Source organism: Zophobas morio, unplaced genomic scaffold (genome assembly GCF_036711695.1).
Source record: "Zophobas morio isolate AGI-343-1 ecotype UQ-CSIRO unplaced genomic scaffold, CSIRO_AGI_Zmor_V1 ptg000018l, whole genome shotgun sequence".
Classification (NCBI taxonomy): domain Eukaryota; kingdom Metazoa; phylum Arthropoda; class Insecta; order Coleoptera; family Tenebrionidae; genus Zophobas; species Zophobas morio.
In genome coordinates this window covers 6,082,039-6,103,527 of record NW_026972123.1, presented here as the reverse complement: position 1 = coordinate 6,103,527, position 21,489 = coordinate 6,082,039, and the positions used below count along the sequence as shown (strand labels likewise).

General features: G+C 37.7%; 2 protein-coding genes across 4 annotated transcripts in view; one reads left to right on the top strand and one right to left on the bottom strand.

The window, feature by feature from the left end:
- The window catches only part of LOC135131081 (uncharacterized), a 782,641-nt gene that overhangs the window by 632,939 nt on the left and 128,213 nt on the right, over nt 1-21,489 (top strand). The gene's annotated exons all lie outside the window — the stretch shown is intronic.
- On the bottom strand, nt 18,834-19,878 carry LOC135131052 (fructose-1,6-bisphosphatase 1-like). Its single transcript, XM_064058576.1, has one exon. The coding sequence runs from the start codon at nt 19,863-19,865 to the stop codon at nt 18,861-18,863; it is 1,005 nt and encodes a 334-aa protein (XP_063914646.1). The 5' UTR covers nt 19,866-19,878; the 3' UTR covers nt 18,834-18,860.

Sequence of the window (21,489 nt, the reverse complement as noted above, 5' to 3'; positions counted from 1 at the left end):
ATCTCTTTTTCTTAAGGAATATGTCGTTTGCTACGCCCACCCGCCCTCTCTTCTCTTAGAGGATATCTCATTTGCCAAAATCAGTCTTATCCTAAAATCGTCTAAGAAAAGACAGGGTGGGTGGGGGGTTAGTAGCTGCTAAGATAAGAGTGATTTTGGCATATAAGATATCTTCTAAGAGAAGAGAGGGCGGGTGGGCGGGGCTAGTACCTGCTAAGATAAGAGTGACTTAGGCAAATGACATACCCTCTAACAAAAGAAAGGGTGGGTGGGCGGGGCTACTATCTGCTAAGATAAGACTGATTTTGGCAATGAGATATCTTCTAAGAAAAAAAAGAGTGGAGAGTATATATATATATATCATTTGTCAAAATCAGTCTTATCTTGGAAAGTATTGGCCCCGCTCACCCACCCTTTATTTTTTTTTCGAGGGTATGCCATTTGGCAATACCACTCTGATCTTAGCAGGTACTAGACCCGCCCACCCACCCTCTCTTTTCTTAGAGGATATGTCATCTGCCAAGATCGATCTTATTTTAGAAGGTAGTAACTCCGCCCACCCACCCGCTATTTGCTTAGAGGGATCTCATTTCTGCCAACATCAATCTTGTCTTAGCAGGTACTACCTCCGCCCACCCTCTCTTGTCTTAGAGGGTTTCTCATTTGGTAAAATCAGTTTTATCCTGAAATCCTCTAAGAAAAGAGAGGGCGAGTGGGCGGGGTAATTAGCTGCTAAGATAAGACTGATTTTGGCATATAAGATATCCCCTAAGAGAAGAGAGGGCGGGTGGGGGGGGCTAGTACCTGCTAAGATAAGAGTGATTTTGGCAAATGACATACCCTCTAAGAAAAGAAAGGGTGGGTGGGCGGGGTTACTAGCTGCTAAGATAAGACTGATTTTGGCAATGAGATACCTTCTAAGAAAATAAAGAGTGGAGAGTATATATATCATTTGATATATATTGAAATCCTCTAAGAAAAGAGAGGGCGAGTGGGCGGGGTAATTAGCTGCTAAGATAAGACTGATTTTGGCATATAAGATATCCCCTAAGAGAAGAGAGGGCGGGTGGGGGGGGCTAGTACCTGCTAAGATAAGAGTGATTTTGGCAAATGACATACCCTCTAAGAAAAGAAAGGGTGGGTGGGCGGGGTTACTAGCTGCTAAGATAAGACTGATTTTGGCAATGAGATACCTTCTAAGAAAATAAAGAGTGGAGAGTATATATATCATTTGTCAAAATCAGTCTTATCTTGGAAAGTATTAGCCCCGCTCACCCACCCTTTATGTTTTTTCCAAGGTATGCCATTTGGCAATATCACTCTGATCCTAGCAGGTACTAGCCCTGCCCACCCATTCTCTCTTTCCTTAGAGGGTATGTCATCTGCCAAGATCGATCTTATTTTAGAAGGTAGTAACCCCGCCCACCCACCCTCTATTTTCTTGGAAGGATCTCATTTTTGCCAAAATCAATCTTATCTTAGCGGGTACTAGCCCCACTCACCCTCTCTTTTCTTATAGGGTATCTCATTTGCCAAAATAAGTCTTATCCTGAAATCCTCTAAAAGAAAAGAGGGTGGGTGGGCGGGGTTATTAGTTGCTAAGATAAGACTGATTTTGGCAAATGAGATAACCTCTAAGAGAAGAGAGGGCGGGTGGGCGGGGCTAGTACCTGCTAAGATAAAAGTAATTTTGGCAAATGACATACCCTGTAAGAAAAGAAAGGGTGGGTGGGCGGGGCTACTACCTGCTAAGATAAGAGTGATTTTGGCAAAAAGAGATACCTTCTAAGAAAATAAAGAGTGGGGAGTATATATATTATTTGTCAAAATCAGTCTTTCTTGGAAAGTATTGGCCCCGCTCACCCACCCTTTATTTTTTTTTCGAGGGTATGCTATTTGGCAATATCACTTTCATCTTAGCAGGTACTAGCCCCGCCCACCCACCCTCTCTTTTCTTAGAGGATATGTCATCTGCCAAGATCGATCTTATTTTAGAAGGTAGTAACCCCAGTATGAGGAAGGGGCAGTAGAGAATCTAGCCAATCAGGTCAATATGCGTGAGCTGGATATCTTGGCGCTACAGGAAACTAAACTAAAGAGTTGTGAAGTAAAGCAAATAGGGAATTATATTTTGTTCTGTAGTGGAGGTGGCAATAGAAGGCTAGGCACAGGTTTCCTAGTCCATGTAAGGCTCAAGACAGAATGAGGGGTAAATATCAAAAAATTAGTTTTATAAATATTCATGCGCCAACGGAGGTCATGCAGATGGGAAAAAGGAGGAATTTTATAGCCAACTAGAGATGAAATATGAACGGATCCCAAAATATGATGCGAAAGTAGTCTTAGGGGACGCGAATGCGCAGATTGGTAAAGAGCCAATGTACAAATCGACAATAGGTAATTTTAGCAAGCACCAAGTGAGTAATGAAAATGGGAAGTTATTAATTTCATTTGCAAGAAGTAGAGACATGAAGGTGAAAAGTACTTTTTTCAGCGTAAAAAAATTTATAAAGGTACTTGGAAAAGTCCAGATGGTAGAATAGTAAATCAAGTTGACCATGTTTTAATGGATAGTAGGAACGAGAGATACATTACAAATGTAAGAACATACAGAGGGCCGGATACAAACTCAGACCACTATTTGGTGGGTATTAAAATGATATAGAACATACCATATAGTGCCAAAAAAGTAACATTTAAACAACGACGATACAACATGTCAAGTTGGGTACAAAACGACGAGGAAAATAGGAAGTATAGGGTGAAATTTGGAAGAACAGCTGCCAAGAACAATGGGAGCAAATGGAAGAGCAGTAGAAACTAGATGGCAAAGCATTAAGGAAGCGATTAAAGAAGCAGAAAGACAAATCCCACAAGAAGGACTGGTAAAGAAAGCGACTTGGTTTGACAAGGAATGCAAAAAAGAGCGCACCTACGTTTATTGACATTGGGAAACGCATATAGTACGGAGGTAGTGGAGAAATATAAACAGCAAAGGAAAAAGTGTAAGATGTTATGCAGAACCAAAAAGAGAATTTATGAAGAGCGACGCTTGCGTAATTTAGAAGACAGGTATAAAAACAAAGAATTATGGAACTTTTACCAGGCGGTGAAAAATGTAAGGGGCACACGAAAACAGCACACGATATTTGGCGAAGATAGTGAAGGACATTGGATTGGGGATGAACAAAATTTAATGGAAGGGTAGTCGAATTATTTTGAGAAGTTACTTAATGGTGACCACGACAGAGTTACGGTGGTGGAGAGGGAAGAAGAATATGGGGAAGTGGAAGGAAAAGAACTACAAAGAAGGGAGGTAATGGAAGTTATACGGAGGTTAAAAAATAATAAGAGCAGTGGGGAAGATATGATTTTGGCAGAGCTCATTAAATATGGCGGAAGAGTAATTTATGAAGAAATATATCAGCTGGTAGCAGTAGTATGGGACAAAGAGGAAATGATAAGCGAATGGTCAAAGGGAATTATAATCCCAATACATAAAAAGGGATCAAAGTCAGAATATGAAAACTATAGAGGCATATTGTTGTTAAGTGTGATCTACAAAATATTAGCGACGTGTATAAAAAATTGAATAGTAGCACAGATCGAGAGTACTATAGGAGAATACCAATGTGGTAGATCCGTAATAGACCAAATTTTCGCGCTACGCGAAATCCAGGCTGAAAGCTACGACAACAAACTGAAGACACATGTAATGTTTGTGGATTTTAAGCAGGCATACGATAAAGTAAATAGAGAGCAGGTATACCAGTCAATGAAAGCGATAGGGGTAGAGAACAAACTAATTAGATTAGTACGAATGACACTAACCAACACGAAAAGTAAAGTAAAGGTGGGGGGAAATGAGTCCAGAGAATGTCATGTGAAAGAGGGTTTGAGACAAGGAAACCCACTATCGCCAGTGCTATTCAATATAGTTTTAGAAAGGGTGGTAAGGGATAGTGGAGTGAACAGAACAGCAATAGTGACAAGAACAGAGAAGGAGTTAAGGGAAGTAGTAAGAAAGCTAGAAAGAGAAACGAGGAAAGTAGGGTTAGAAATAAATCAGAAGAAATCAAAATATATGAAATGGGATGATGAAGATTATGCACAATCAGACTTTAAAGTGGAAACTTGTGACGGCGGAATCGTACAATTCGAAGAGGTAGACAGGTTTTGTTATTTGGGCGCGGTGTTTACGAAGTTGCCGGGTATGAGTGAAGAGATAGCAATTAGGTTATCCGAGGTAAATAGCTGCCTACACTCGCTAAACAGCACCCTAGCGAGTACTAATATTTCGAAAGCCACGAAAGTCAGAATATATAAGACAGTAATAAGACCGACAGTTACTTACGGGAGTGAGGTATGGGTGATGGGAGTTGAGGAGGAACAAATGATAGGCGTGTGGAAAAGCGAAAAGTGCTCCGAAAAATTTTTGGAGGAAGAAAGTTGGAAGGAATATGGCAGAGGAGCACAAACGCGGAGTTATACAATTTGTATAATGAGCCTGATGTAGTTAGAATAGTAAGAGGGCAGCGAGCAAGATGGTTGGGGCATGTAGCTAGGATGGGTAAAAACCGAAGTCCATTCAAGCTGTTAGAGAGCCGAATATGGGGGACGAGATGGATAAAGGAAGTGGACGCGGATTTAAGGAAGGCTGGAATCACTCAGTGGAGGAGAAAAGCGGAGGATAGGGATAGCTGGAGAAGAATTGTGAATTTAATTATTTGCTAAATTGTATTAAGTTATGGGCCAAATGGCCCTGTAATACTCAAATATATATATAGTAACCCCACCCACCCACCCTCTATTTTCTTGGAGGGATCTCATTTTTGCCAAAATCAATCTTATCTTAGCAGGTACTAGCCCCGCCCACCCACCCTCTCTTTTCTTAGAGGATATGTCATCTGCCAAGATTGATCTTATTTTAGAAGGTACTAACCCCGCCCACCCACCCTCTATTTTTTTAGACGGATCTCATTTTTGCCAAAATCAATCTTATCTTAGCAGGTACTAGCCCCGCCCACCCACCCTCTATTTTCTTCCAAGAATCGTCTAGCCTTTTGGATATTAGACAAATATTCCTAAAATGACTCCTAAATATACTACATACAGAGACTTTAAATCTTCTTGCATGATAAATTTATGTTAAACTTAAATAAAAAATCTTTGGATAACATTTATTACATCTTCAGTGTTGAAGACAAAATCAGGTACCTTAACACAAGTGTGTTAAAATTATTTGACTATCAAGCTCCGTTCAAAACCTCTTTCATTTCAAAGCCCTATGCACCTTGTCTCACCCCTTCTATTAAAGAATTGATGAAACAAAGAAATCGAGCATTAAGTTTGCATAAGCAAACAAAATCTGCACAGCACTGGCTATTTTATAAACAGCTAAGAAATTCTACTGTTGCTGCACACTGAAACGGGAAAAAAGCGTACTTAGATTATGAAAGTAATACTTCAAATAAAAAAAGACTATGGGTTGCTCTAAAAAAGTTAAATATTCAAAAAAAATTAAAGGATGTGATCTATCTACATTCAGTGCTGATGAAATAAATGAATATTTTTTGTCAATATTCACTCGTCCCCAAAAGTGTGTTGAAGCTGCTAATAACTAATAACAAATAGTAACTTTAAATTTTCATTGGCCACTGAGGAGGATGTGTTTCAAATCATAAATAGCTTGAAATCGAATGCTATGGGTATTGGTGTTATCTCTGCTTACATGATTAGATTATGTTGTCCTAATATATGTAGTTCAGCCAATTACATTATTAATTGGTGTCTAGAGACTGGATACTTTCCAGAATTATGGAAAGTGGCTTTAATTCATCCTATTCTCAAAACCGATGAGGTAAATTCTCCTGAAGACGTAAGACCAATAAGTATTCTTTCAACGTTATCTAAAGTTTTAGAAAAACGTATCTATAATCAAATCTTTAAATTTATAGTAAAAGAAGAGATATTATCTGAAGATCAATCTTGTTTTATTTATTTTTAAGACCCACCACTGACCCGGAAATGACCGGCATTCAGGCAAGACTTCTATCATTACGGGTACTAAGACCAAGTAATGATATGCATTGATTAGATTAACAAAACAACTTTCGAGATTCTAGAATTACAGCATACAAATTAGTCTGCTATTATTCTCTAATCTCACCCCATCCCCAAAAGTCTAGCGTAACTACCGATCATTTATCCGCGCATCACTTGGAATGTGACTTACACTACTCTGACCTACTAATCTAATCTGACTGACATGATCAGACTGTTCGAGAAACTTACGAACAATATGACATGTTCCTAACAAAACAGTTTTTTGAATTTTGACAATTATTGAATCATTCAAATGCAAAGACTTTAAATTCTCAACTAAGCTATTTGGGACTACACCTACATTAGAGATACTTAACGGTAGAATTGAAATTTTTTTAAGATTCAACATGGATTTCATTTCTACCGATAATTGTAGATATTTTGAAATCTTGGTGTGGTATGTTTGAATAATGTTGTTTGTGTTAGGAATAGCAATGTCAATGAGAATGGCTTCGTTCGTGTGTTTTTTGATAAGTATGATGTCTGGTCTGTTAGCTGTAATATTAAGTCTGTAAGTATTGTGCGACCCCAGTATAATTTGTATTTGTTATTTTCAAGGATCGGAGATGGAATGTAAGTGTAATAGGGTGTATCATCGATTAAGTTCATAAGTGTTGCTAATTCTTTGTGAATGATTTTGGCTGCGTTGTCGTGTCTAACTTTGCAGTCCGTTTGTGCCAGGATACTGTAGGAGGAGATTATGTGCTGGATCGTTTCAGGTTTTGCTTTGCAGAGGCGACAGCAGTCGTTTCTTATATTCGGATCTTTGATGATGTATTTTCTGTAATTCTTGGTATTGATTACTTGGTCTTGAATAGCAAACACAAATCCTTCTGTTTCGGCATACAAACTTGATTTTTTTAACCAAATCAATGACATCTTCTTATTGACATGAGTTTCTTCTAAGTCTTTGTAGAATTTTCCATGTAGTTGTTTTTGTTTTAGCCCATTTATTATTGTGTCTATTGTGTGCGGGATGTGGATTTCTTCGGTGTTCGGCAGATTTAAGGGTGTGTGGTTCAAATCTGCCCTTGTGATGGTGCGAAACATTTCATTTCTTTCTGCTCGTTTCAAGAAATACTTCTTCAGATCTGAGATTTGTCTCTGATATAAGTTTTCTAGGTTCTGGAAACCCCTTCCTCCATTCTGTCTTGGTAATGAGAATCTTTCAATGGACGATTTTGGATGATGCCTTCTATACTGTGTGAAGATTTTCCTTGTTGCGATGTTTAAATTTAAATCAGTTTTGGACCATTTAATGACTCCAAAAGAATATGTTAGCAGTGGAACGCAGAATGTATTTACTGCTTTCATTATTTTTTTTCCATTTAACTGTGTCTTCAATATTAATTTTAATTTCGCTAGGTATTGATCTTTCAACTGTGTTTTCGTTTTGGTATGATTGATGTGGGAGGATTGACAGAAACCCAGATATTTGTATGTATCATTTCGTTCTTGGGCTTCGATTATTTCGTTATTCTGGGTTATATGTGGAATTTGGTGTTGGACGCCTTTTCTGATTGCTTGGGTCTTACATTTCTCAATACCAAAACACATACCAATATCACCGGAAAACTGTTCAGTCAGATTTAATAGGTTTGTTAACTGATTTTGTGTACTTGTATATATTTTTATGTCATCTATATACAGCAAGTGACTTATTCTGTTTTCTCTTTGTTTGTTAATTCTTATATTCAACCCATAATTGCAGCCGTTCAGGATATCGGAGAGGGGATTTATTGCTAAGCAGAACCATAACGGGCTAAGAGATTCGCCTTGAAAAATTCCTCTTCGGATCTTTATTGGATCTGACTGAATTGTTTGTTCATTTAAGGTTATTTGAAGGGTGGTCTTCCAAAATTCCATGGAACATTTGAGAAAAGTGCAGATTTTAGTATCAATTTTGTATAATTCCATAATTTTGCATAGCCAGGAATGAGGGACAGAATCGTAAGCTTTCTTTTAATCAATAAAAGCAGTATATATGTTTCGGTTTTCTTTTCTAGTTTGTTCACAGATGATGGAATCTATGATTAATTGCTCTTTGCAACCAAAGGATCCTTTAATACATCCTTTCTGTTCTTCATTAATGATGTCAGAGTTAAAACAGTGTTGATAGATTTTTTGTGTAATGCATGAGGTTAATATTTTATAGATTGTCGGTAAACATGTGATAGGTCTGTATTTTGATGGATTTTTTGTGTCGTTATCTTTAGGTTTTAGGTATGTTACACCATGACATAAGAATGTTGTAAAGGAGGATGGGTCAAGAAGGAACTGATTTAAGTGATGTAGTAAATGAATATGTACACAATTTTATTTTTTTATCCAAAAATTATGGATTTTGTCTGGTCCTGGTGATTTCCAGTTGTGTGTCTTATGATGGTATTTATTAATTCGGCAAGTGTTATCTGATGATCATTCATTGGTGTAACTGTGGATAGTTTATGGGATATATGAGGAATCCATTTGGCAGATTGGTTAAATTCAAATTCTTGAGACCAAAGTTTTGACCAAAATGTTGTTACATCTTGTGAACTTGGAAGTTCACCGGATAATTGAGTTTTGCTTGAATTAGTTAAATGTTGATAGAATAGTTTTTCGTTGTTTAAAAATTTAGTGTTATGAATTTTTCTGAGATATAATTGTTTGTATTTATTTATTTATTTACTTCATTTCATCTTCGAACCCTTTTTCAATTCATCTTTAGCCAAACAAACCGGATGTGACAATAAACCAAACATATCACTTCCCGCAAAGCTTAATTACGGGAATAACAACAGCATTAGTGTGCTACTTTGATGAACTCCAAAAAAATGTTCTAACCGTGTTTCGGTTCCGATACAAGAATTACCTTTTTTACCAGCTGGGAACTTAATTTTAGGAGAGATGATGCTTTGCTAAGATGGGATTATCTACCTGACCAGCTGTGGGGGTTTCTTTCTTCTTTGAAGGACCACGTTAGGTAGTTAAAAAAATGTCAACTCTCTTTGTGAGCAGCAAACGAACTATATTTTTGTTAAATTAGTATGTGTTGGGTCCGTAATTTAGTTTTTTATTAACGTTTGTCGTTAGAGTGAGTTTCTAAATGACAAACGAAACTGTAACCATCATTACATAACACATTTTATTTTATATTTGAAGTATTTAAAAAAAAAATTGTGATTTATAGTTTTTTAGTTTTTGTTACACATTTTTAACAAATATAGTATTACAAATTACAACCAAGATTAATAAAATGGATGATGATAGTTTGTGGAAAAAAAGCTACATTTAACTAGGCAACCAGTAAATCACGATATACAGGGTTGTAGCGTGAAAATAAACTTGCATACACTCCAGTTTTCGTTATATCGATTTAGGGCTCGTGAAACATCAAGGCAGTACTAAAACAAACGTAAAATATAATCTCGAGAAACTTAGTTCTTCATCACGAATCTATTTTAATTAAATCTAGTTTCGTCAAACAACTGTAATAAACTAATAAGTCTCGTCTGCGCCTCGCGTAAACCCCATCCAAACGTCAAACAAAGCTCATTTTTGCTTAATCCACTAAATTAAACACACTAGTTGGTATTTTCAGCCACAAAAATATCCATCCGTGTTCACGCCGCCTTGCATTCGATACCACTTATTCGGTTTTGAAGCTAATGCATTTCGTTGCACAACAACAAAAGGTTAAAGCTAAGTAAACGATTTAATTCAATTACTGGGAGCCTGCGAAGTGGAACGAACTTCACTTTATCTGTTTTATTCGCGGAGGAGAGACGCATGTATGCGGACCCAACAATGATTAATTAGGTTAAAGGAGATGAGTTCCCACTGAAAAAATAACCACCACCGAATACGCAAAATAGCGCCGCTACACACAGAAAAATCCGACAGTAAAAAAGTGAATTTAATTAGTTGCTCGTCTCTCGTAAAGTAAACTCTAGTAACAATTATTATGAAATTTTTTTTTTAGTAAAAGAGCCAGGTTGTTCCAAACGCGCTTTTCTCTCGGTGTACAAATTCGGCCGAATTTTTTTTCCGCGTTTTTTCCCTCGCCCATATTTCGAAAACAAATTACCGAAAAACGTGCGAGTCATGTCGATCCAAACCGGTCATTAGCGCAGATTCGGAACGCATGTTTGGTACTGCTGCTGACTCATCGCCGTCTTGATTAACTTGTCAGTGTTTTTACTTAAAAAGCGGCATTTTTTAATTTCTTCCGCCCCGAAAACCTAGCTCCAACTTTTATAATTACGAAAATATTATCTACGCTCTCGGGCTTTAATTAATCTCGAAGCGGGAGGTTTTTATGCAACCGGTAATTGCGCCTTTGCGATGCTCGACGCTGGGCAGGTTCCGGCTTTGATTATGTTCGCGGAAAATGGGACGATGGGGCGGGGCCGGCGATGGGGTGTTGGTAGCGGCGAGTACGTAACTATATATTGTTTAGGTAACAGACCACGAATTTCTTTAACCGTTGGTGTTCTGTTTAGAATCCCGCTATCAAAAACGTATCTAATGCTTTTTTCGTAACCATAATTTTCATTCATCTTTTCTCTAACTGAGCGATATGGAGCATTATCGAGAACAATACGTTCGGTCTTCTAAAAATGGCAACAATTGAGTTTCGACCCACTTATGAAATAAGTTCCCCGTCATGTTGTCGTGATTGTCGTCACTTTGTTTTTGCGACGCAAAGATTAAGCTTGCGTTATTTAAGAATCGTTGTTGGTTACCACAACGCAGAATAAGGTACTGCTTTATTTCTTTCGCTGAAGAGAGAAAAGGGGACAACACTTTTTTAACATTACGTATTAAGGAATTTATCGGTGGAAAATGTTGCCTAATTTCCTGAACAACTCAACTAACGAATTTCAAGTTGAATTCTCAAATTAATATTGCTATACTGACTAAGTACATGCAATTTAAAAAAACCGTGGACCGAACGATAAAACTCTTCGCAGAAACTGGTAGCTTTTGCGAAAAGTAGGGAGTAGAGCGCCCAAATCTCTGAAGTTGTTGCTCATGCTGAAGAAATAATGGAAGAAACACCAAAAACGTCAATTCGTCAATTACATCAGCAAATTAATTTTTCTGTTGGAACCACCCACAAACTTTTACGCAAAGATTTGGAAATTAATCTACCGTTTCAGTGATTAATCTCCGAAATTGCCGGACCGATTGTTGTGAAATTTCATATCGTGTTGACGACTTCACCTCAAAGTTTTTAATAGTAAATACTGTTTAAATTTTTATTAAAAAGCATACTCCTGTACTTATGGTTTATGAATCCGCCTTGGTTTTTTACCCCAGACATCCAGAGAAAAATCTAAATTATGTAACAGCATTTTACAGTTTAACTTGTTATCGTATCCCAAGTGGTTTAGTCATGATATTATAAATCTTATAAAGGCAAAGAAAATTGCTCACAAGCAATTTAAAAGAACTACCTTAGTACTAACACAGACTATGTGAAATTTGTAAATTTGAGAAATTTATGTAAAGTTATGATTTAGAATGCGTATAGTGAACATATCTCTAATATTCAGAGTGATTTGTTGTTAAATCCCACTAACTTTTGGAAATTTATCCGCACAAAATCTAACTGTCAAATGCCACTGCCAATGAGATTGGGCAATGAAATTTTTTATAATGATACTGATATTTGTCAATGTTTTAGTAATTACTTTGGCTCTGTATATTATATTGTGACGTTATTAATCCTAATTTAAAAGCTGTTTTTGATTCAGTGGTTAATATTGATAAAATCAGCATTCACTTGACAGATGTTAACAGTGCGTTAGATATGATTGACTCTAACAAGGGAGCTGGTCCTGATTTCGTTCCTCCAAAATTTTATAAGAACTGTGGTAAGTCTTTGGCATTACCGCTGCAATTGTTGTTCAATTTATCATTACAATCTGGTAAGTTTCTCTCATTATGGAAGGTGACTCATGTTGTACCTATACATAAAGCAGGTAGTAAGTCTTCCATTGAAAATTATAGGCCTGTTTCCATCCTATCAACACCTTGTAAGATATTGGAATCGATAGTATATACTCATATTTTTTATGCTTTTAAAAATATAATCTATTTGAATCAGCATGGTTTTTTTCGTAAAAGGTCAACTATAACTAATTTGTTAAGTTTTACTGATATTGTTATTAAGTCATTTTCTGAGAGTGCGGAAGTTCACACTGTGTATACTGACCTCAGCAAGGCCTTTGACAAAATTCTCATAAAATATTAATAAACAAACTTGGCGCTTATGGTGTCTCTGGTCATCTACTTCTATGGTTTACTAGTTAGCTTGATAATCGATCCCAGATTGTGAAATTCAAAAATTGCTTCTCGTCTTCGCAAATTTTACCTCTGGGGTCCCACAAGGGTCAATTCTCGGGCCTTTGTTCTTTTCCATTTATATAAATGATGTGTCTAATTTACTTAACTGTAATTTTAGCCTGTTCGCTGATGATTTAAAATTTTTTAAAACTATTAGGGATAGTAACGATATGTTTTTACTGCAAAGCGACTTAGATTCTCTCTCATTGTGGTGTAAGGATAACTTAATGAAATTAAATTATAGCAAATGTCAAGTAATATGTTATAGTCGTAAAATTCTGACATCAATTCCGGGTTATGCTATTGACAATAATTCTTTAAAAGTTGTTTCTTCTGTAAAAGACCTTGGTATCATTTTAGACAGCAAATTATTGTTTGTCCTGCATTGCGAATATATTGTTTCAAAAGCTAATAAAGTATTAGGGTGTATAAAGAGATACTGTCATGATTTTAATGATATTCGTACTTCTCTAGTATTATATTCATCATTGGTCCGTTCAGTTTTGGAATATGGGTGCATACTGTGAGATCATATATATCAGATACATAAGAATAGCATTGAACGCATTCAAAATAAGTTTGTGAAATCTATATTGTTCAAATTACCACTTAAGGTCTCTCATTCCACTAGTCTTAGTAAATCTTATTTGGCTTTGTCTTTATTAAGTGTACGTCGTGATTTTCACAAAATTTGTTTTATGTATAAACTTTTAAACAATATCTGCGATTCTGACATTCTTAATTCTATTAACTTCTATGTTCCTCAGTTCAATGTTAGACAAGCTCCCTTCTTCTACATTAAATTCAATTTTACGAATTATTTGTTGTTTTCACCACTTAATAATATATTATCTACTTGTAATTCTATTTATAGCAGAATTGATTTTTATACAGATACATTTCCTGAATTTCAAACTTAGTTAAGGCAAATCTTATTTTAAAAATATTGTAACATTCTCATATGATTTTATTATTTTTTCTTTGTGTTGTTTAAGGATGTTTTTCCGTCAATAAAGTACGTAAGTAAGTAAGTAACTTTGGAACTCAAAATGCTTTGAATTCTTGCAAATGTTTTAAAGCTATCATAAATTGTTAATCAAAATGTATCCGTTTATTTTATCGAATGTTCTTTAAATTTTACATTCCTGCACTTGCAGTTTATGAGTCCGTGTTCAATTTTTCATTTAGACATCAAGATTTTCTGAAAAAAAAAATCATTATTATTGTATATTGGTGGCCTCTAAGGTGTTTTAGTTATGGATGCGGAAGAATCTCGGAGCCCTAGCGTCTTTTTCTTTAAGAGTGAGAAAGAATCTCTGGGGTCTTTAGTGTCTTTCTCTCTAAGAATACGAAAGATTCTCGGGAACCCCTTGTATATTTTTTCTTTATATATGTATAAGAATCAAGGAGACCCCAAATGTCTTTTTCTTTAAGAATGTGAAAGAATCGAGGAGGGCTTTAGAGTCTTTTCTCTAAGAATGCGAAAGATTCTCGAGAACCCCCTGCGTCTATTTCTTATAAATGTGAAAGAAGCAAGAGAGCCCTTAGTGTCTTTTTCTCTAAGAATGCAAACAAACCTCGGGAGTCTATTGTCTTTTACTTTAAGGGTAGGAAAGAATCTCGGGGGCCCTTAGTGTCTTTTTTCCTAAGAATACGAGACATTCTCGGGAACACCTTGTATCTCTTTTTATATAAATGTGAAAGAAGCAAGAGAATCCTGAGTGTCTCTTTCTCTAAGAATGCAAACAAATCTCCGGAGCATCTATTGTCTTTTTCTTTAAGAATAGGAAAGAATCTCAGGAGCCCTAAGTGTCTTTTACTCAAAGGATGCGAAAGAATCTCGGGAGGTCTTAGTGTCTTTTCTCTAAGAATGTGAAAAAATCTCGAGAACCTCTAGCGTTTTTTTTCTTTAAGAATGAAAAAGAAACTCTATGGCCCTTAGTGTCTTTTTCTCTAAGAATGCAAATAAATCTCGGGAGCCTCTAGTGTCTTTTTCTTTAAAAGTAGGAACGAATTTCGAGGGTCTTTAGTGTCTTTTTCTTTAAGAATGTGAAAGAATCGAGGGCTTTAGAGTCTTTTCTCTAAGAATGCGAAAGATTCTCGAGAACCCCCTGCGTCTATTTCTTATAAATGTGAAAGAAGCAAGAGAGCCCTTAGTGTCTTTTTTTCTAAGAATGCAAACAAACCTCGGGAGTCTCTATTGTCTTTTTCTTTAAGAGTAGGAAAGAATCTCGAGGGCCCTTAGTGTCTTTTTCCCTAAGAATACGAGACATTCTCGGAAACACCTTGTATCTCTTTTTTTATAAATGTGAAAGAGGCAACAGAATCCTGAGTGTCTGTTTCTCTAAGAATGCAAACAAATCTCCGGAGCATCTATTGTCTTTTTCTTTAAGAATAGGAAAGAATCTCAGGAGCCCTAAGTGTCATTTTCTCTAAGGATGCGAAAGAATCTCGGGATCCCTTAATGTCTTTTTCTCTAAGAATGCGAAATATTCTCGAGAGCCACTAGCGTTTTTTTTTCTTTAAGATTGAAAAAGAAACTCTGTCGCCCTTAGTGTCTTTTTCTCTAAGAATGCAAATAAATCTCGAGAGCCTCTAATGTCTTTTTCTTTAAGAGTAGGAAAGAATTTCGAGGGCCTTTAGTGTCATTTTTTCTAAGAATGTGAAAGAATCGAGGAGGGTTTCAGTGTCTTTTCTTCTAAGAATGCGAAAGATTCTCGAGAACCCCCTGTGTCTCTTTCTTATAAATGTGAAAGAAGCAAGAGAGCCCTTAGTGTCTTTTTCTCTAAGAATACAAACAAACCTCGGGAGTCTCTATTGTCTTTTTCTTTAAGAGCGGGAAAGAAGCTCGGGGGCCCTTAGTGTCTTTTTCTCTAAAAATACGAGACATTCTCGGGAACACCTTGTATCTCTTTTTTTATAAATGTGAAAGAAGCAGGAGAACCCTGAGTGTCTCTTTTTCTAAGAATACAAACAAATCTCGGGAGCATTTATTGTCTTTTTCTTTAAGAATAGGAAAGAATCTCTGGAGCCCTTAGTGTCTTTTTCTCTAAGAATGCGAAAGTATCTCGGGAGGCCTTAGTGTCTTTTTCTTTAAGAATGCGAAAAAATTTCGAGAGCCAATAGCGTTTTTTTTCTTTAAGATTAAAAAAGGAACTCTGGCCTTTAGTGTCTTTTTCTCTAAGAATGCAAATAAATCTCTGGAACCTCTAGTGTCTTTTTCTTTAAAAGTAGGAACGAATTTCGAGGGCCTTTAGTGTCTTTTTCTCTAAGAATGTGAAAGAAGCAAGAGAGCCCTTAGCGTCTTTTTCTCTAAGAATGCAAATAAATCTCAGAGCTTCTAGTCTCCTTTTCTTTAAGAGTAGGAATGTATCTCTGGGACCCTTAGTGTCTTTTTCTCTAAGAAAGCGATAGATTGTCGCGGGCCGCTTGTACCTCTCTTTTTATTGTTGTGAAAGAATCAAGGGGACCCCTAATGTCTTTTTCTCTAAGAATGTGAAAGAATCTAGGAGGGCTTTAGTGTCTTTTCCCCTAAGAATGCAAAAAAATCTCGAGAGCCTCTAGCGTGTTTTTTTTTCTTTAAGAAAGAAAAAGAATCTCTGTGGCCCTTATTGTCTTTTTCTCTAAGAATGTGAAAGATTCTCGGGAGCTCCTTGTATCTCTTTTTTATGGATCTGAATGAAGCAAGGAAGCCCTTAGTGTCTTTTTATCTAAGGATATGAAAACATTTCGGGAGCTTTTAGCGTCTTTTTCTTTAAGAGTGGGTAAGATTCTTTGGGTCCCTTAGTGCATTTTTCTCTAAAGAGTGGGCAAGAGTCTTAGTGTCGTTTTCTCTAAGAATGAGAAATAATCTAGGAGGGCTTTAGTGTCTTTTCCTCTAAAAATGCGAAAAAATCTCGAGAGCCCCTAGTATATTTTTTCCTTAAGAATGAAAAAGAATCTCTGGCTCCCTTATTGTCTTTTTCTCTTAGAATACGAAAGATTCTCGGCAGTTTGTTGTGTCTCTTTTTTATAGATCTGAACGAAGCAAGGGAGCCCTTAGTGTCTTTTTATCTAAGAATGTGAAAAAATCTCTGGAGCTTTTAGGGTCTTTTTCTTTAAGAGTGGGCAAGAATCTTAGTGTCGTTTTCTCTAAGAATGCGAAAGATTCTCGGGAACACCTTTAGTGTCTTTTTCTTTGAAAGAAGCAAGAGAACCCTTAGTGTCTTTTTTTCTAAGAATCCAAACAAATCTCGGGAGTCTCTAGGGTCTTTTTCTTTAAGTGCAGGGAAGAATCTCGGGGGCTCTTAGTGTCTGTTTCTCTAAGAATGCGAAAGATTCTTGGGAGCCCCTTTTTTATTGATGTGAAAAAATCTAGGGGGGCTTTATTGCCTTTTTCTCTAAGAATGCGAATGAATCTCGGGGGGCTTAGCATCTTTTTCTCTAAGAATGTAAAAATCCGGGAGTTTCCTTCTGTTTTTTAAGGATCCTAAAGAACCTTGTAGGATCCTAGTATCGGTTTTTAGGAATGCGAAAAAATTTCTGGAGCACCTATCTTTGTGTGAAAGAATAAGGGAGGCCAATAGTGTTTTTTTCACTTCTATTTATGTTTACAGGGTGTGCGGTTCTTTAAGGACTATACTTTAAAATTATTTCTAAGTATACCGTTTTTAAGAGTAGCACAACTTTTTTTTATTCCAATTTTCTTGAAAGGGAAATGTTCATAAAAGAATCGCGGTTATTTTTGAATTCTATGTTACAATATTTTATGGGAAAGTAAAGAAAAGTACGAACTTTGTTGTGGGATGAAAAAATGACTGAAAATTGCAATTGTACCACAGAGTGTTCATCAAAAATTTTCATTATTACAATTTGCAGATATAGATATTTCAGTTTTTCAAATAGACATCCCGTATTTTACTAATGCGTACATCTTATTCTACTTTTTGTTCCCGTTCTTTTTTTGTTAAGTATTTTCTTATTTAAAGTTGATGGTTGCTGCGATTTCTTACCTTTTTATGGGACACATCGACATATTAGAAGTATGAGAAGAAAAAATGTAAAAAAAAATCTGGTTAAATAATTAGGCCAGTTTTTCGAAATGATTTTTTTTTATTTTTTTAACTTTTACTGTATAAAAGCAAACTTACTGTGATAAATTGTGTTTTGCTTGTAATAGGGTGAAATTTATTTTTGGATTTGATTGGATTTTGAGAAGTTGTTTAAACCTGACCTGACCTGTCCTGATCCCTGAAAACCCCTAAACAGTATCGTTATTTTTATTTAAACAATCACTATGTAATTACATAATTACTACTAAAAATTCGGAAAAGAACTGGAAAAATAATCTTCCAAACTGTCAAGTACCCATGGCAAGTACTGTGTACATTTTCTTCGAAAGACTTAAAACTGCTCAGCTTGACATTCAAAACACTCCAAATTTTTGCGTGATACACAATCACCTTCCAACTTTTTCGACTTTCAGCGTTTTTAATGAAGCTATCTCCCCGGCCCTCTTCCATCGCCGGTACTCCTCTCACATTCCCACCTAATTAAGCGATTCGATAGCCCTAATCATCTCCCACTGATTGATGGGCAATAAGTGAAACAAACAGTGCAAGTCTGGCCGGCCGATGGTCATTAACACCTCCGTACGACCTCACTTTTGACACTTACAAATCACGAATACCATACTTCCATCGCTAGATGGATTTATCTACCGTCAAGTCCCAAAGCACCGGCCATTACTAACCCGCTTTATAAATTTCATCGTACATCACAACACTTTGTAGTTACTCCTGATTAATAGAGCGATTTTTTATTCAAAGTCTTAATTAGAAACCGAGGGAATTTAACACCGCCGGCCTCCAGGTGCGACCCGCGTCGACTTTTCGCCATTAGAAGAAGACGGTCGCTCATTAGTGCAACAAATCAGATTAGGCGCGGAGGATCCTCGTGACATCAATTTTACCGATGAAAGGACGCCGGGTTTTTGCGTTTATTCATTTTATTTAAACTATTTCCATCAGCTGCGAACGCTTAATTAAATGTCATTCCGACGTACCGAAAGTTAACAGTACGCTTCACTCAAACGCACCTCGTCTCGCTTGCCGATCGCTCCGTCGCTCTCCTTAATTGATTTTCGCTAACGTCGTGCTGAATCCTAAATGAAGCGACAAGAACAAGAAAAAATACACAGTCGAAAATAATTACTAGATCTGCCGTTTCCGTCCGTCTGTCTGTCGTCTCTCCGGATTTTCTTAGACAGATAATATCCGAACCTATTAGACCAATTGTTGCCAAATTTTGTATGTATATAGGAATATCATGTAGTGCCATTTAGAACAAACTTTAAAACACCAAATTCCAGAATGAAAATCTTTTTGTTTTAACAGTAAAGACCAAGAAGAGTTGTTAACTTTTATTCTCGTACCAAATTACAACTACCTCTTCTGGTGTTTCTCTACAAACTCTAAAACCTCGTTGACGTCCACCGGAGACCCTATAAAAATGGGAGTCGTCTGGTGTATGCTTTTCGGCACGATCTCCAAGATGTTGGTATGACCATCGCTCGCCGCTCCGCCCGCTTGCGTGACGATGAAAGCCAAGGGTTTGCACTTACTCATCAACTCCAGTTTTCCGAAGGGTTGGTCCTTGTTACCAGGGTACATAAAAATGCCCCCTCGCTTCAGAGTCCTGTGGAAATCACCGACCATCGAGCCCACGTACCTCGCCGTGTAGTGCTTCTTCTTATCCGGGAACTTCCTCTCCCTTATGTACTCCTTGATGGCGTCGTCCCACAACGCCAAGTACCCTTCGTTCACAGAATAGCTCATGCCTTTTTCAGCGATTCGTATTGCCTTATCGGTCAACAGGAACTCCCCGATTTGGGGATCTAGGATAAACTCGTTTACCCCTTCCCCTGTGGTAAGCACGAAAATGGTGGTGCTTCCGTACATCATGTACCCAGAGGCCACCATCTTGTTGTTGGAGTTAAGAGCGTCCTCCACAGTGGGGACGCGACTGTCCACCCGCAGCATGATGCCGAAGATGGAACCCGTGGGAAGTCCCAACTCTATGTTGGTCACCCCGTCCAAAGGGTCGATCACCAAGATGTATTTCCCCTTCTTGGTCTTTTCCACGTCGATGACTTTGGGGCTGAACCTTGAAATGATGATGCCAACCGAACCGGTTTCGGAGAGGATCTTGATGAAAATATCTTGGGCTATACCTTGGATTTTCATGGGTTCTTTTTCCTTTTCGGGGGTGCCGTAGGGCTCGTTCAAGCCCACCCGGCGCAACATGGCACTGATGGCTTTCGCGATGGTTTGACACGAGCTGAGGAGCTCGGTGAACTCGCCGGTGATCTTCTCGTGTTTGAGTTCCTCGTTGAAGATGAACTTGCTGAGGGTCATGTGGTAATTAGGAGATTGGATGATGTTTGCCATTGTGATGGGTGACGGTGACACGTTTGGGTAAATACGTGTTACGCGGTTACGAATTGACACAAATACTTCAACTGTCACCGAAATCCTTTGTTTCGTTGTAGTTTTGAATAGTGTTACATACATGGAAACGTTATCGAGCAGAAACCCCTACTACTCCATCGACTCCACACTGACTCTAACCCAGTTCGTCTGCTCCGAGAAAATCAAAATCGAGCACCAACTCGTCGAAGTCATCACCTCGTTCGAAATCGTGGCCAAATCCGTCAGCTCCTTCATCCAGATTCTCCATCTGCAAGACAAAGAATCCAACACCATCCAGACCTACGCCAACGGAGTCTTCACCGACACGTTGTCCAGCTGCAACAACGTCGGAATCCTCGTCTCCGAATCCAACAAAAACATCCTGGAATCCAACTCCCCCAAGAAAGGCCTCTTCATGGTGACCTTCTCGCCTATAGACTGCGCAGACAACGCCACCTGCGGGTTCAGCGTGGGCTCCATCTTCAGCGTGATGCTGAAAAAGGACCTCGGGATTCCGACGAAGGACGATGTCGTCGACCCCCATAACGTCTTGGTGGCTGCCGGCTACATTCTCTACAGCAGCGCCACTTTATTCGTTTTGTCTTTGGGGCACGGAGTACACGAATTCGTCCTGGACCCAGAAATCGGGGAGTTCTGCTTGACGGAGCACGACGTGGTGATGCCGAAGAAGGGACACGTGTATAGTGTGGACGAAGCCAGCATGAACACGTGGGACGACGTCATCAAGAACTATATTAAGCACAAGAAGATGTCCGAAAAGAAGAAGCAGAATGTGTTTAGGTACATGGGCTCGTTTGTGGCGGACGTGCACAGGATTATTAAGCAAGGAGGGATGTTCATGTACCCGAGCACCAAGGAGACGCCGAAGGGGAAATACAGCGTGATATGCATATGTCAGCCCATGGCGTTCATTGTAACGCAAGCTGGCGGGTTGGCGACTGATTTGAAAGTTCCCATTCTGGATTTGCAGGTGCGCGATGTCAGGGAGAAGACTCCGGTGTTTTTGGGGTCGAAGATTGATATGGAGGATCTGCAGGAGTTTGAGCAGGGGTGCAAAGAGGGGCTGTATGGAAACACGGCGAGACTTTCTCATTGACGTTGAAGAGTAGCTGGAATAGTTTGATTATTTTGTACAATTAGATATTTTTTTATAACAATAATACTAAATTAATTAATTTATTTTCACTTCGCCACTGGTAAGTTCATCAAGAGGTTTGAGACAGAGGAGTTCTTTAACACCTTCTGCAGCAGATATATACTGAGCTTCTGTGCTTGAAAATGAAACTATTGATTGTTTGACGGATTGCAGGATGCTCTTATTATTCGTAATTAATAAGTAGGTAATCTAATAAAAGCCTGAAAGTGTGCTTTATTAAAGCTTGCATATTCTAAGTAATAAAAGTATTAGGTTGCAATATTAACAAGACAGCAACATGCCAAAGAAGCCGCCTTTAATTTATAATTTTATGATCCTTTTATTATTCCTCTTTGACGAAAGTTCTTAATATATTAGCCTTATTTGTCGAGCGTAACTACACAAGAGCTACTTATTTAACCGGATAAAGTTTTATTTTCAAGGAAA

Excerpts from the sequence above, each read along its gene's own strand:
- LOC135131052 (XM_064058576.1), bottom strand. The coding sequence starts at position 19,865 with ATGGCAAACATCATCCAATCTCCTAATTACCACATGACCCTCAGCAAG.